The sequence below is a fragment of the Crocuta crocuta genome, unplaced genomic scaffold (assembly GCF_008692635.1).
Source record: "Crocuta crocuta isolate KB4526 unplaced genomic scaffold, BGI_CrCroc_1.0 scaffold41, whole genome shotgun sequence".
Classification (NCBI taxonomy): Eukaryota; Metazoa; Chordata; class Mammalia; order Carnivora; family Hyaenidae; genus Crocuta; species Crocuta crocuta.
The window spans coordinates 8,702,688-8,719,333 of record NW_027529428.1 but is presented as its reverse complement, the minus strand read 5'-3'; the positions used below and the strand labels follow the sequence as shown (position 1 = coordinate 8,719,333).

Below are 16,646 nucleotides of genomic sequence, written 5' to 3'. Positions count from 1 at the left end.
GATCATTATAAAACTTAATATTTAATTATATATTTACTAAAGCTGGCAATAGGAGATTCTACAGATTCTTAAGTAATCAAAGACCTGAAAAAGACAAAAACATAGAAGCTTTGTTTTTCTGGGTAGATAAAGAAAAAGAAACTTTGTTTACAATTTCTTACCAAGAGCAGACCAACAATCCAAAATTTGTTTTCTTCACAGAGAGAAGCAGAATTTCAGTCTTACACTAGTGCATTTTTAAAATCCATTCATTTCAATCTTAGTCCTAACCACACAATAAAATTCTTTTCCAAAGATTTCTTTTCATAAACCTTCTACAACTTTCCTTTTCATTCAGATTTTGTCATAAACCACTTCTCTTCAAATAACCAGCCTCATTTTAGGACAAAATTACTTTCGTTTTCTCTCAATAAAATGTATTTCCATTCCTTCTATCTTTCCCATATATCTCCTACAGAATCCCTTTCCGTATTCCATTATTCCTAATTATATTTAACAGAATTTTAACTCTTAGAAACCTTAGTTTCCAACGAAATGAAATAGTCACTAATTGTGAACTCTTAAGCCAGAAATCTTTAGATAGGTAAATTTGTAAATATGTTTCATAATTTCTAAAGACAGATGTTTTTCCATAGTATAGTCTTCAGTTTTTCTGAATAAGAATGCAAAGCAGATAAGCCTGTGTTCAGTAACCAGTGCTTTAGGAATCTAAGTCATTTGGGAAAGATTTAGCTATCCAGTAGACTCAGTCCTATTTATCATCTAACTTGGCAAAACTTTAAAGTTTTAGGTTACCAAATGTTTTGAAAGCAATAAACCTTTTTAATGTATTCAATCTTCCTGTTTTTATTTTAACATTTATTTATTTTGAGAGAGGGAGAGCAAGCTCGCTTACGCTCCGGGCAGAGAGGAAAGGAGAGAGAGAATCCCAAGCAGTCTCTGCGATATGGGTGTGGAGTCTGACATGGGGTTTGAACTCACAAACCGTGAGATCATGACCTGAGCCAGATCAAGAGTTGGACGCTTAACCGACAGAGCCAACCAAGTGCCCCTCGCCCAATCTGTTTTTTAACAGTTTCCCACGAAAATTTTGAGACAGACAACTTTTAAGTCCTCTTTTTGCTGACAGATTGCAACAGAGATAACAGGAGCTTATTTGATCTTTAGTAAACCTGGATAGAATTAAAGTATTATATGTAAAGCTAATAACTTTAAAGATAGAACTATCTTAATTAAAGTAATAAATTTAAATGAGTATAAATACTGAACACGTTGCACCTGGATATACTTTAAAGTCAATTAATTTGTCCCCCACAGTCACTTTTTACCTAGGGAACCTGTGGGGAAATCTAAAGGGGGTGATTAAGTCCTGAGAGGGATCCCTGGACCCCTTCATGTTGACTAGGGAGGTGTTCCTGTTTGAAATTCACGAGGAGGCGGCCCAGCAGGTCGGAGTGCCCTTCCTTCCTTGATAGCAAGGGCAGGAGGAGAGGGAGCCGATGGCAGCAGGGGCACTGAAGATGGCGTAGGAGCCCATTATGCAAGCTGGTGAGGCAGAAACAGGAAGCGGGGGGCGCAGAAGAAGGGGGTGCCGCCAGCAAGCCTGGATGTGTAGAAAAGCCCAGGTGGCACAGGAAGAGGGCTCCTGGCCCTAAAGCTTATCAGCTCAGACAGATGAACACATGCACGTTTTCTTTCTAACAACAAAAAGTGAAAATAGGCAGTCCCTGTGGGGCTGGAGAAGGCAGGGAGCTTCCGTGAAACAAAAGGAATTTCAGCAGCTGCTTGGGAATGTTCCTTAAAGCCCCTGTGTGGAGGTAGACTAACCAGACAGTTGGCTGCAGTCATCATTGCCATTAGCTAGGGAAATGAACGAGGGAGAAAACCTCCCGTACAAGAGTCAGGCAACATTCATCGGGTCCTCTCAAGGTATATTCTAGGTCTGACACACGGAAGAAGCAGCAAACAAAGAGGAGATGAGTAACTCAGGAGAAACAGAGGGAGGCATGAACAGGAGCTCGGCGGCAACCTGCTTACAGGAAAGAAGTGGGGCACGCAGAGAACAGGACAGAACACAGGTGGTGTGGCAGATTAACAGAGGTAGAAGGGCCCGAGGCAGGTGAGCCGCTGGTGAATTGAGGGGTGGGGGGGTGAGGAGATGCGTGTTCTCATGCCCTCTAAAGGAATCAGGATAGATCACGTACAGGGCCATAAAGAGCTGACCTTTTTCTGGGCAGATTTCCCCATCCTCTAGTTTATATTGAGGCCAGCAATATTCAAAAGTAAGCAGACTTGGGAAGGAAGCATACAAGGAGTCCGGGTCAAACTGGTTCTGGTTTCTCAAGGTGTAGCCCAGGGGAGTGTTGGATGGGATCTAGGGTGGGAAAGATAGTGATAGCTGGGCTGGTAGCATCCCTGCTGATCTCCCAAGAGCATCGCTTTGAATAGTCTGAGCCCTGGGGACATCTCCGGCCTGCTGACCTGTGACCTAGCATGCCTCCCAAAGAAGGAACTCCTGCCCATCCTTCCTTTCAGTCAACATGGGTTTCCTTGGGAGACAGGAGAAGTCTCCCCAGTACTGGGGTTGCATTTAATCTGGCAAACCAGCAGTGTTTGCTTCCTGTTTAGGCTTTTTCCCAGGTAGATCAGAAATCCTGTTGTCCAAATTGATTCTAATGTGTTAGGACACAGCCCAAAGGAGAATCCTTTGGGGTTGAGAAAGTTGATCCCATAGTTACTTCCTACAAAATGAGGAGAGTACGTTAACTGACTAGGAGCCTGTTATCAAAACCCCCCTTTGCTTCCAAATGGCAAAATATTCTCATCAGCAATATTGCCGAAGGTTCTGGGGTTCAGAGTGGCAGGCGGCGCCCCTCTTCTTGACCGCTCTGACACCTTTGTACTTCCTGAGAAGGGATGTCGACCTTCCTTTGCTTCTTTATTGCATTCTAGACCTCAGTAGGTGCTGGTGAATGGACTGCATCTCCACAGAGATTGGGGCTGCCTCTTTCCGTTTTGCAGGATTCAATGTATTTGGCGACCAATAATAATCCCTTTTGTAAGACTCTAGATCTACTATTAATGGATGGGGTAAAGATCCTGGCTTTTGTTAAGAAGGAGCAGTTATTTTAAATCATAACGAGTGTCCTATATCTAAGCTAGAAGTACTTTCAATCTGAGAGTAGGACAGAGAGTACTGAACAATTTGTGGGTAAGGACAAATGCGACACATGAAAAAAACAAAAAGTATGGAACTCCTATCTAATCTGGGCAACTTTCTCATGAGATTTATCCATGACCCAGTCCCAAGTGAGCAGTCCCTTGTTGAGTGAGTGCCCCAACTAGGTAATAGTTTTGACTGGTCCCTTTTGGGAAGCGCATGGTCAGACGTATCTTGAATTTTATACTCGCTGAGGGATCACACGGGGTTATTTAGGAAGAAACCTTACACAGGAGTTTTAAGATCGGTGGCCTTCCTAATGACATATACAGCCATCCTGTGTCCAAGAATATAAGTATTAAAAGAATAGGTAAGGGGTGCCTGGGTGGCTCAGCTGGTCAAGCGTCCCACTTTGGCTCAGCTCATGATCTCGCGGTTCATGAGTTCAAGTCCTGCGTTGGGCTCTGTGCTGACAGCTGAGAGCCTGGAGTCTGCTTCAGATTCTGTTTCTCCCTCTCTCTGCCCGTCCCCTGCTCATGCTGTCTCTCTTTCTCTCAAAAATACATAAACATTACAAAACAATTTTTTTTTCAAAAGAATAGGTAAAATAAGGAGAGCTAGATTTCTGAGCCCAGTGCCGTTACAGTCAGTTATTTATTTTGAGAGAGAGAGAGAGAGCAAGCTTGAGCAGGGGAAGAACAGAGGGAAAGGGATAGAGAGAATCCTAAGCAGGTTCCACACTCACTGTGGAGCCCAATGCCAGCTTCATCTCCTGTCTCTTGGATCATGTCCTGACCCAAAATCAAGAGCGGGACACTCAACTGACTGAGCCACCCAGGCGCCCCTTATCAGGAAGATTTGATCATGATCTTGTTGTTGTGGTTAAGAAATCTTTGCCTGGCCTAGGCCCACAAATATTTTCTCTTGGGTTTTCATTTAGAAGTTGTATTATTCTTGGTTTTATATTTGGACTTATGAGGCATTTCCTGTTAATTTTAGGGATATCCTGTTGTTATAGCATCATTTGTTGAAAGGACTGTCTTTTTTCCACTAAATTCCCTTTAATACTGTGCTGAAAATCAATTGATTGTATATGTATGGATCTATTTCTGGATTCTCCTTTGTCCCATTGATCCATGTGTCTGTTCTTTCACCAATACTATACTAACTTGATTACTGCAGTGTTATGGTAAATCTTGAAATCCAATGTGAGTCTCCCCACCTAGTTTTATTTTTCAAAATTATTTTGATACTTACAGTTTTTTTGCCTTTTCTTATAACTTTTAGAATCAGTTTGTCAATTTCTACAGAAAGACCTTGGTCATTGCTAGAACACAGAGTTTATTTTTGTTTACTGACCATATATACTATGGCTTTAATAAACTCATTTTTTATTTACTTTTTAAAAAGATTTGATTTTTAAGTACTCTTTACATCCGATGTGGTGCTCAAACTCACAACCCTGTGAGTCGCATTCTGTACCAAATGAGCCAGCCAGGCGCCCCCTCCCTTTTTATTTCTAATACTTATTTTGTTAATTCATTGGGATTTTCTACACAGACAATGGTTTAAAAAAATACATATAGTCTTATTTCTTGTTTTCCAAACTATATGCTATTGTGTTTCTTTTTTGCCTTTATTGCACTGCCTAGGATGCCCCAGTATGTTTTTGAAAAGGAATGATGAGGGCCTATATTCTTGCCCTATTCCTGATCTTGTAGGGAAGATATTCATTCTTTCATCATTAAATGTGATGTTAGCTGTAATTTCTTTGTAGATGCTTTTTATCAGGTTGAGGAAGTTTCCTTTATAGTTTGCTGAGAGTTTTTATCATGAATGGATGTTACTTTTCATTAAATGTTTTTTCTGCATCTAAAAGATCAATATATAGTTTTTCTTCCTTAGAACATCAATTTGGTGAATTATGTTAATTGATTTTAATACTTTTTAATGTTTATTTCTATTTTTGAGAGAAAGAGCATGAGCCGGGCAGGGGCAGAGAGAGAGGGAAACAGAATCCGAAGCAGCCTCCAGGCTCCTGCTGTCAGCACAGAGCTGGATGCAGGCTTGAACTCATGAACCTGTGAGATCATGACCTGGACAGAAGTCGGACACTTAACTGACTAAGCCACCCAGGTGCCCCTTCATTGATTTTAATATTGAATCAGCCTTGCATGCCCTTGGATAAAGCCTACTTGGTCATGATGTATACCCTTTTTGTATACTGCTAAATTTCATTTGCTAACATTTTGTCATAGATTTTTACATCTATGTTCATTAGAAATACCAGTCTGTGATTTTGTCTTTGTGATATCATGATATTAGGGCCTCGTGACATGAGCTGTTTTGATAGTGTCTTTTCAGAAATGTGACTATTTCAATGAGGTTGTTGGATTTATGTGCATCAAGTTATTTGCCAAATTCCCTTATTACTCTTTTTTTAAATTTTTTAACATTTATTTATTTTTGAGAGATAGAGAGACAGCGTGAGCAGGGGAGGGCAGAGAGAGAGGGAGACACAGAATCCGAAGCAGGCTCCAGGCTCTGATTTAGCTGTCAGCATAGAGCCTGATGTGGGCCTCGAACCCACAAACCATGAGATCATGACCTCAGCTCAAGTCAGCTGCTTAACCGAGTGAGCCACCCCAGCGGGCCCCCTCCCCCATTTTATTCTTAATATCTGTTGGATTTGCATAAGTGCTGTCCCTTCTTTCACTCCTGATGTTGGTAATTTGTCTCCATTTTTTATCATCATCAGTCTGGCTATGTGTTTATGAATTATATTAATTTTTTAAGAGTCTGCTTTTGGTTTTATTGATTTTCTCTATCTTTCTGTTTTCAATTTTATTGATTCTTTTTAAAGTAAACTGTACTCCCAATGTGGGGCTCAAGAGCAGGACCCCAAGGTCAAGAGTCACATGGTCTACTGACTGAGCCAGCCAGGCACCTCTCAGTTTCATTGATTTTGGTTTGTATTGATATTGCTTCCTTCCTTTTGTGTGCTTTGAGTTTAATTTACACTTTTTCCCAGGTGTTCCTCCCTCCCTGGTTTCTTAAAGTAGAAGTTCAGATAGATCTTCTTGTTTAATATAAACATTTAATTATATAAATTTCCTGAGAATATTTTTAGCTTTATTTTATAAATTTTGATGCTGTTTTCCTTGTCATTCAGTCAGTATATTTTATAATTTCCCTTGTGATTTCCTCTTTGACCTGCAGGTTATTTAGGAATGTTTTGTTTAATTTCTAGATATTAGGGCATTTGCAGATGTTTTCTGTTTCACTGATTTCTGATTAGTTTCATTATGGTAAAAGAACAAATTTCAGGTTAAAAAATTTTTTTTAATTTGTTGAATTGGTGGTATGGCTGAGAATACCATCTGTCATGGTGCTTGCTCCACGTGTACTTAAAGGGAATATATTGCTCTTATTGGGTAGAGTGTTCTATAAATGTTAATTTGGTTGACAGTCTTCTATCAACTAGGTGTTCTTTATCTTTATTGATTTTTTTTGTATACTTGTTCCATCAATCACAGAAAGAGAAGTGTTGAAGCCCCTAATTGTAATTGTGGGCTTTTCTATTTCTTTTTTATCCATAGTTTTGCTTCATTTATTTTAATACCCTGTTGTTAGGTGCCTAAACATTTAGGGTTATTGTGTGTTTTTGAAAAACTGTTCCCTTTATGGTCATGTGATAACCATTTTTTATACCTGGAAATTTTCTTTGAAGTATATTTTGATAATAATATATTGACTGGAGCTTTCTGTTTGGTTATTTTTTAAAAATGTTTCTTTTGAAAGAGAGTGAAGAGAAAAAAACGTGAGCAGGGGAGAGGCAGAGAGAGAGGAGCAAGAGAGAATCCCAAGCAGGCTCTGCTCTGTAAGTGCACAGCCAGATCCATGCAAGGCTAGGCCTCACAGACTTCGAGATTATGACCTGAGCGAAAATCAAGAGTCGGAGGTTTAGGGGCGCCTGGGTGGCTCAGTCGGTTAAGTGCCCGACTTCAGCTCAGGTCATGATCTCACGGTTTGTGGGTTCGAGCCCCGCATCGGGCTCTGTGCTGACAGCCAGCTCAGAGCCTGGAGACTGTTTCGGATTCTGTGTCTCCCTCTCTCTCTCTGACCCTCCCCTGCTCACGCTGTCTCTATCTCTTTCTAAAAAGTAAATAAAACATTAAAAAAAATTGTTCAAAAAAAGAGTCGGAGGTTTAACTGACTGAGCCATCCAGGCGCCCCTCCAGTTTCTGTTGATTAGCATTTGCATGTTTTTTTTCCTTGTCCTACTTTTAACTACCTATGTATTTCTGTTTAAAGTGGATTTCTGCTATCTTTTGTCTTTCATCCCAAGATTTTATTTCTAACACTTCTGTTTGACTTTTAAAAATACCTTTATGAAGATTTAACTCACACACCAGCCACTTCATCCATTTGAAATGTACAGTTCAGTTGCTTTTAGTTTATCATAAAGTTGTGCAGTCATCACCACAATCAATTTGGAACATTTTCATCATCTCAGAAAGAAATCCCATGCCCATTAGTAGTCAGTCTCCATTTTCCCCCCAGGACCCCTACCCTTGCTTTCTGGCTTGATCACGTTGCCCATTTTGAACATTTCACATAAACAAAATCATATAACATGTAGAGTTTTGTGACTGGTTTCTTAGCCTAATTGTTTCAAGCATGTTATAACGTTTAGCAGTACTTAATTCTTTTTATTTATTTATTTATTTATTTATTTTATTTTTATTTATTTCTAAGAGAGAGAGAGAGAGACAGCGTGAGCAGGGGAGGATTAGAGAGAGAGGGAGTCACAGACTGAAACAGGCTCCAGGCTCTGAGCTGGCAGTCAGCACAGAGCCCGACGCGGGGCTCGAACCCACGAACCGCGAGATCATGACCCAAGCGAAAGTCGGATGCTTAACCGACTAAGCCACCCAGGCGCCCCAATTCTTTTTATTACTAAGTACTCCACTGTAGAGCTGTGCATCTTATTTAGCCATTCATTACTTGATGGACATTTGGATTGTTTTCACCTTTTGACTGTTAACAAATAATGTTGCTGTCACCATTCATCTACAAGTTTTTGTATGCATGTATATTTTCATTTCTCATGTATATGTGTAGAGAGAGAAGTGAGGTTCCTGGGTTATATGATAACTCTGTAATTTAACCTTTTGAGGAACTGCCAAATTGCTTTCAAAAGTGACCATAATTTTTTACTTATGACCAGCAACAATAGTTCCCAGTTTTTCTGTATTTTTACTGACATTTGTTTATTGCCCTCTTTTTGATAATAGTCATTCTAGTGCTGTGAGGTGGTATGTCATTGCAGCTTTGATGTGCATTTCCCTGATGGCTAGTGATGTTGAGCATCTTTTCATGTGCTTATTGGCCATTTATACATTTTTTTTGGTAAAATGTCTATTCAAATCCTTTGCTTATTTTTGAGTTTTTTGTGTTTTTATTATTGAGTTATAGGAGTTCTTTGTGTATTCTAGGTAGAAGTCTGTTACCATATATTTGCAAATATTTTCTTCCATTCGGTGAGGTTTGTTTTCTTTCTTTCTTTTTGCTATGTTGAAATGTCTTTTGTTGCACAAAAGTTTTAAATTTTTAAAATTGAGGTATAATTGACATATAATATTAGTTGCAATTATATAATATAATGATTTATTATTTGTATACATTGCAAAATTATCACCACATAATTATTGTGGTGATAATTTTGCAATACAATTTACACATAATCTGTCACATCTGTCACATACATAGTTACAAAATGGTTTTGTGAGGACAACTTTTAAGATTTATTCTCTTAGCAACCTTTCAAATATGCAATACAGTTAATATCATAAACTATAGTTATCATGTTGTATCTTACTTCCCCATAACTTTATTTATTTTATAACTAGAAGTTTGTTCCTTTTGATTTCCTTCCTTTTTTATGGTTGAAATAATATTCTGTTGTGTATATATACCACATTTTTAAAATTTATACATCCATCAGTGGACACTTATGTTGTTTCCATTTTTTTTTTTTTTTTTTTTTAAGTAATCTCTATGTCCAATGTGGGGCTTGAACTCACAACCCTGAGATCAAGAGTCTCATGCTTTACTGACCAGCTAGCCAGGTGACCCCAGGTTGTTTCCATTTCTTGGCTATTGCAGTAATGCCATAGTTAACATGTGGGTGCACATATCTTTCCACGGTAGTGTTTTTATTTTCTGCAGATAGATACCCAGAAGTGGAGTTACTAGATCATATGGTATTTCTATTTTTGATTTTTTGAGGAACCTCCATATTTTATATAGTGGCTGCACTAATTTATATTCCCGCCAACAGTACACAAAGTTTCCCTTTTTTCCACATCCTCACTAACACTTACCTCTTGTCTTTTTGATAATAGCCATTCTAACATGTATGGAGGGATATCTCATTGTGGTTTTGATTTGAATTTCCTTGGTAATTAATGAAGTTGTGCATTTTTTTTCATATACCTTTTGGTCATCTGTGTGTCTTTGGAAAATGTCTTGAGATTCTCTTTCCATTTATAATTGGATTCTTTGTGCTTTTGCTATTGAGTTGTATGAGTTCATGATATATTTTGGATATTAACCCCTTCTCAGATACTGTATATGATTTGTAAATATTTTCTCCTATTTCCTCCTATTTAGTAAGTTAACTTTTCATTTTGTTGATAGTTTCCTTTGCTGTGCAGAAGCATTTTAGTTTGATGTAGTCCCACTTATTTATTTTCGATTTTGCTGCTTTACTTTTCTTCTTATATCCCCCAAAAAAATCATTGCTGAGACCTTATGGAGCTTATTGCCCATGTTTTCTTATAGGAGTTTTATCATCTCAAGTCTTGCATTCAAGTATTTAATCCATTTTGAGGGAATTTTTGTGTATGATTTAAGATACAGGTCCAGTTTCATTCTTTGACATGTTTTGACATGGCTGTCCAGTTTTCCCAATACTATTGATTGAAGAGACTATTCATTCCCTATTGTTTGTTCTTGGCTCCTTTGTTGTAAATTTTTTTTAAAAAATTATTTTTTTTTAATTTTTGAGAGAAAGAGACAGACTGTGAGTGGGAGAAGGGCAGAGAGGGGGAGGGAGACACAGAATCTGAAGTAGGTTCAGCCTTTGATCTGTCAGCACAGAGCCCAACGCGAAGCTCAAACCCATGAATCATGAGATTGTGACCTGAGCTGAAGTTGGACACTTACCCAATTGAGCCACCCAGGAGTCCCTCCTTTGCTGTCAATTAATTGACCATATATGTGTGCTTTTATTTCTGGGCTATGAATTCTGTTGATCTATGTATCTGTTTTTATGACCACACCATATTGCTTTGATTACTATAGCTTTGTACTATAGTTTGAAGTCAAGAAGTGTGATGCCTCTAGCTGTGTTCTTTCTCCGGATTGCTTTGACTCTTTGAGGTCTTTTGTGGTTCCATATAATTTTAGTATTATTTTATTTTTATGAGAAATGTCATTGGAATTTTGGTAGACATTGCATTGAATCTGTACATTGCTTTGGGTAGTGTACACATGTTAACAATATTATACAGATATATATAGAATATTCCACCTAAAAACAACAGAATGCACTTTTCTTCTCAAGTGCATGTGGAACACTCTTCAGAATAGATCATATGTGAGGCCACAAAACAAATCTTAAAAATTTAAGAAGGACGGGGACGCCTGGATGGCTCAGTCGGTTAAGTGTCCAAGTTCAGCTCAGGTCATGATCTTACGGTCTGTGAGTTCAAGCCCTGCATTGGGCTCTGTGCTGACAGCTCAGAGCCTGGAGCCTGCTGTGGATTCTGTGTTTCCTTCTCTCTCTCTCTGCCCCTCCCCTGCTTGCTCTTTCTCTCTCTCAAAAATAAATAAACATTAAAAAAATTGTTTTTATATTTAAGAAGAGTGAGATCATATCAAGCATCTTTTTCAACCACAACAGTTTAAAAGTAGAAATAAATTACAAGAACAAAAGTGGAAAATTCAGTAATTTGTGGAAAGTAAACAACAAGCTACTGAATAACCAATGGGTCAAAGAAGAAATCGAAAAAGAAAACAAAATAAGACACCTTGAGAAAAATGAAAATGAAAATAGAACACACCATAACATATGAGATATAGCAGTAGTTATGAGGGAAGTTCATAGCAATAAATGTTTACATCGAGAAATAAGAAAAATCTCAATCTAATTTTACATCTCAAGGGACTAGAAAAAGAAGAACAAATGAGCCCAAAGTTAGTAGAAGGAAGGAAATAGCAAAGATCAGGGCAGAAAAAAAGTGAAATAGAAACTAAAAGACAATAGAAAAGATCCGTGAAACTAGGAACTATTTCTTTGAAAAGATATACAAAGTTGACAAATCTTGAGTTCAACTCACCCAGTAGAAAAGAGAAAGGACTCAAATGAAATTGGAAGTAAAATAGAAGTTACAATTGATACCACAGAAATACAAAAGGTCCTGAGAGACTACATGAACAAATGTATGCCAACAAATCATAAAACATATAAGAAATGGATAAATTCCTAGAAACATACAACTTATCAAGACTGAATCTTAAAGAAACAGAAAATCTGAACAGACTGATTACTAGTAAGGAGATTGAATTAATAATCAGAAACCTCTCCCAAAACAAAAGTCTAGGACCAGATGGCTTTACTGGTAAATTCTGCCAACATTAAAGAATTAATACCAATTCTTCTCAAACTATTCCAAAATACAGAAAATAAGGGAACACTCCCAAACTCATTTTATGAGTCCAGTATCACCCTGATACCAAAACAGGCAGGGATGCCAGAAGAAAAGAAAATTGCTGGCCTGTATCCCTGATGCACATGGATGCAAAACCCCTTAACAAAATATGAGCAGACCAAATTCAACAATACATGAAAAGGATCATACAACATGATCAAGTGGGACTTATTCTTGCGATGCAAAGATAGTTTAATATCTACGAATCAATGTCATATACTACACTAATAAAATAAAATAAAAATAGTATGATCATCTCAGTAGATGCAGAAAAAGCATTTGAAAAAACTCCCTGTTTATGATAAAAACTCTCAGCAAACTGGGTATAGAGGGAATATACATCACTATAATAAAGACTATATATGATAAACTCATAGCTAAACCTTATACTTAGTAGTGAAAAGCTGGAAGCTATTCCTCTAAGGTCAGGAACAAGATGAAAATGCCTGTTAATTCAACATAGTACTGGAAGTCATAGCCAGAGTAATTAGGCAAGAAAAAGAAATAAAAGGTATCCAAATAGGAAAGGAAGAAGTAAAACTGTCACTATTTGCATTTGACATTTAAAAAAAATTTATTTAAGTAATCTCTACACCGAATGTAGGGCTCAAACTTACAGCCCCGAGATCAAGAGTCTCATGCTCAGACTGAGCCATGCTGGTGACCCTGCAGATGACATTTTAAAAAGCTTTTATCTCCAAAAGAAGATAAATCTGAGGTGCCTGGCTGGCTCAGTAAGTGGACTATGCAATCTTGATCTTGAGGACATGAGTTCAAGCCTCACTTTGAGCCTAGATCTTACTTAAAAAATAATAAAAACTGTTATTTAGAAATGCTGTATAATTAATTTAAATTGACAGAAGATAAGTAACTGAGATTGAAACATAGAAGTTTTGATTTTTAGGCTTTTCACCTATACATTTAGCTACATCCCCTCATTTCAGCAGATAAATCTTAGGAAATTCATAAACAATAACACTTGATTGTTTTTCCACTTGTAGTGTTAAATGTTTACAAAAATCAGTGAAAGATTCTTATCACATAATGTGTAGACCATGTGCCTGTGAACTTGAAGTTTGTGCAAAATGTGGAAAGAAAGAAGACATTGTTATTCCGTGAGTATTTTTTTTTTTCGTGTTTGGGATTTACTCTTTTAATAATTGATCAGTGAATTTTCTTTTAGGGAAACATTCAGTAGCTCTGAGAGTCTTACGGTGTGATATATATCACACCAATTTAGACTTCTTTTTTCTACCTAACAAGAAAAAAACTCTTAATTATTCATTAAATTTTTTATATCATTGCAATAAAAATAAAACGTTATATTTTTATGAAATTACAATATTTATCCATGAGGCTGACATTCATCACTCATCAAAGAAGAAATCCTTCAATATATAACTGCTTTTCTTTAGTGCACATCATGTATTAATTTCTTTGACTCTATATTATTGACAACAGTATTATAATTGGTTGGATCTTGACTGATAATAGTCTTCAAGGACTATTCTATACTTTTTTTCTATACTTATATTTTTAGGCTCCTCCTATTCAGGAAATGTAGTAATAAGTTCTTTTTACTCTGTAGTTAAATAATGAAAACCCGAGAAATAAATACTAGCTTTTTTTTTCATTTTTAGGTTTAATAAAGAACGAGAAAAGACAGAAAATCCTGAAAGTACTCTACGTTCCAGCCAAAGAAGTTACAGAAGAAATGAAGAAGAGAGTGATGATGATTTAGATTTTGATATTGATTTAGATGACACAAAAGACAATCAAGTGGACTAATATATTAAAAGTCAGTTCGAAAATGTGAAATTCTGAACAACTTTTGAATTTTGAGGGTTTTACACAAAAATACTGTGAAATCCTAATGAGAAAAATAGCAAAAATCTGTATAGAAAACAGGCAAAATTCACACGTGGACTATATAGATTATGCATGATACTTGGATAATTCTAAAACTTTCGTTTAGTGTTTCCTTTAATACATTAAAACATTTTTAAAAATATTTATTTATGAGACAGAGTGCAAGCAGTAGAGGGGCAGAGAGAGGGGGAGACACAGAATCTGAAGCAATCTCCAGGCTCTGAGCTGTCAGCACAGAACCTGAAATGGGGCTCGAACTCATGAACCGTGAGATCATGACCTGCGCTGAAATTGGACGTTTCACCAACTGACTGAGCCACCCAAACGGCTATGTTATAATACATTTTTAAGTAGCATATGCTAGAATACCTGCCAAATTGAATATTAGGGTATCATTGTAGTTCAAGGGAATTAATTAGAAAAATGTGCTACCTAATATCAAACTAACACGATTCAGAATTGTTGCTTGTGTAAGAACTATCTCATGGAAAAATCAGATGATATTACAAGAGTGCAAGCCTTAAAAATTGGTCCTTGGTACCTTTTGGTAGATTGATCCCAAGTAAGTGACTCACATAAGAAAGCCCCTTTACTTACAAGTTTGCTATTAAATGACTTGTTATTTAATGTTTAACAAGTCTATTTATAGCAGTTTTTCTTGAAAGTATTTTTACATAGCTGATCACATTTTTAAATCTTTTTTCTTTTGTGAAATACACATAAGGAAAATATATATAAAATACATATGTGTAATTTAGTAAAGAATTTTAAGAAAAGTCATACATCTGTCATCCAGATGAAGAAACTACTTTTAAACAGTATAAATTAGTTTTGTCTGATTTTTATTCTTTTTTATCTTTTTATTTTGAAAAATCTCAAACCCAAAGAAAACAGCAAATTCATACAATGAATGAAACCTTGTGTATTCTTTCCCTAGATTCACAATTGATCTGTTACATTTTTCTTATCTCTCATTAGATATTAGATACATATTTTATTTCCTGAGCCATTTGAAAATAAGTGGCAGACATTGGATTTGAACATTATCTGAACAGACTTATACATGCATGTTATTTCGTATCTCTTCTTTACTTCATTATCTGTGAGATTGATCCATGTTGTTGTAAGAGCTTTAATTTGTTCATTTTGCACTACTGTGTTTTATGCCATCGTCTTAACATATGAACAATTTATTTATCCTCTCTAATGCTGAGGGACATTCAAGTTATTTTAAAAATTTCCCAGTACAAAGAATACTGCTGCGAGCATTGTTACATGTGTTTCTTGGTACACGTCTTGTTTCTTGGTATAAATTTCTCTTAGATATATATCTAGTAGTAGTACAGGCCATCCAGCTATATATACCTTCAGGATTACTGTATAATGCCAAGCTATCTTTCCAGAAGAATTGTATCTCCTTTCCCTACAATCTATTAGAGTTCCAGTACTCTGTATCCTTTTTAACACCTGATCTTTATATTTGTCAGTTTGATAAGTTTGCAATATGTCTTTGTCTTATTAATTTTATAATTTGTATGTATAGATGTATATATTATGCACACACACACATATATGTATCTCACTTCTTTTTATCAATTCATCTGTGGGTGGACACTTAGTTTGCTTTCCCATCTTGGCTATTGTAAATAATACTGCAATAAACATAGGGGTACATATCTTTTCAAATTCGTGTTTGTGTTTTCTTTGAGTAAATACCCAGGGGTGGAATTACTGGATCATATGGTATTTCTATTTTTTATTTTTTAAGAAAACGTCATACTGTTTCATAGTGGTTGCAGCAACTGGCGTTCCCATGAATAGCTCACAAGGGTTCCCCTTTCTCCACATCCTCACCAACACTTGCTGTTTCTCTTTTGGATGGTAGTTGTTCTGACAGGGTATGAGATGATTTCTCACTATGGCTTTGATTTGCATTTCCCCAATGGTTAGTGATGTTGAGCGTCTTTTCATGTGTCTCTTGGCCATCTGTATGTCTTCTTTGGAAAAATGTCTATTCCAACCCTCTACCCATTTTTAATTGGATTTTTTGGTTTAAAAATATAAAATCTTATTAAAACATTAAGGAAAATGTAGACATGAATGGAGAAAGATAAAAATAAATGAAGGGATACCGTGTTCATTCTGGGGAAGTCTAAATATTCTAAGCTTCCAATTTTGCAGAAAGTTTCCCATAAATTTGTGTGGCTTACCTTTTTGCATACAAATATATTTCCTGGATGAGGTAACTTTTGTCATTAAAGAGCCAACTAAATTATAGACCTAGCATAAATCCTTTCCCATCTGAATGAGTTCTAAATCCTTAGATTACCTTCTCGGGAGAGAAATTTAACAAAGAGCATCACCTAGTGACATATCCTAATATCTGCATTTCTGTATTTAGTGCTAAGAAAGATTTTGTCTTCTTTTTTTAAGCAGACATAAATGTAATTGTTACATTTAGTTCATTTATATATTTTTTAGGAAATACTTTGTACAGTCTAAAAATTTCTTTCATTTGGAACTCAGCATGGATCTAAATCCTGTGTGTCACTTACTAGCCGTATTTCATGGTACAAATTAGGTAATCTTTCTGTGTCTTGGTTTTCATGAGGTTGATAGAAGGATTAAATGCATTAATATGTGAAATGCTTAGAACTTATAAGAACACTATACAATGAATGCTACTACTTGATTATATATAAATAAATCGGTAATGGATTAGTAATTACTAATAAGAAAACTGTTTGCCTACATTCTTCAAGTTACATATATATCTATAAATATCTATAATGATATATATACATATGTACATATATATTTGGAGTGCAGAATGTGTGTAT

At 36.3% G+C, this 16,646-nt stretch overlaps 1 protein-coding gene across 1 annotated transcript in view; it reads left to right on the top strand.

Moving 5' to 3' along the window:
- Positions 1 to 15,492, top strand: part of CUNH9orf85 (chromosome unknown C9orf85 homolog) — a 70,709-nt gene extending 55,217 nt beyond the window's left edge. The window contains exons 3-4 of the mRNA XM_077759311.1: positions 12,939 to 13,052; positions 13,578 to 15,492. Coding sequence (XP_077615437.1) covers positions 12,939 to 13,052; positions 13,578 to 13,725 — 262 coding nt within the window. The 3' untranslated portion in view covers positions 13,726 to 15,492. The remainder of the gene's footprint in view (positions 1 to 12,938; positions 13,053 to 13,577) is intronic.
- The last annotated feature ends 1,154 nt before the right edge of the window (positions 15,493 to 16,646 follow it).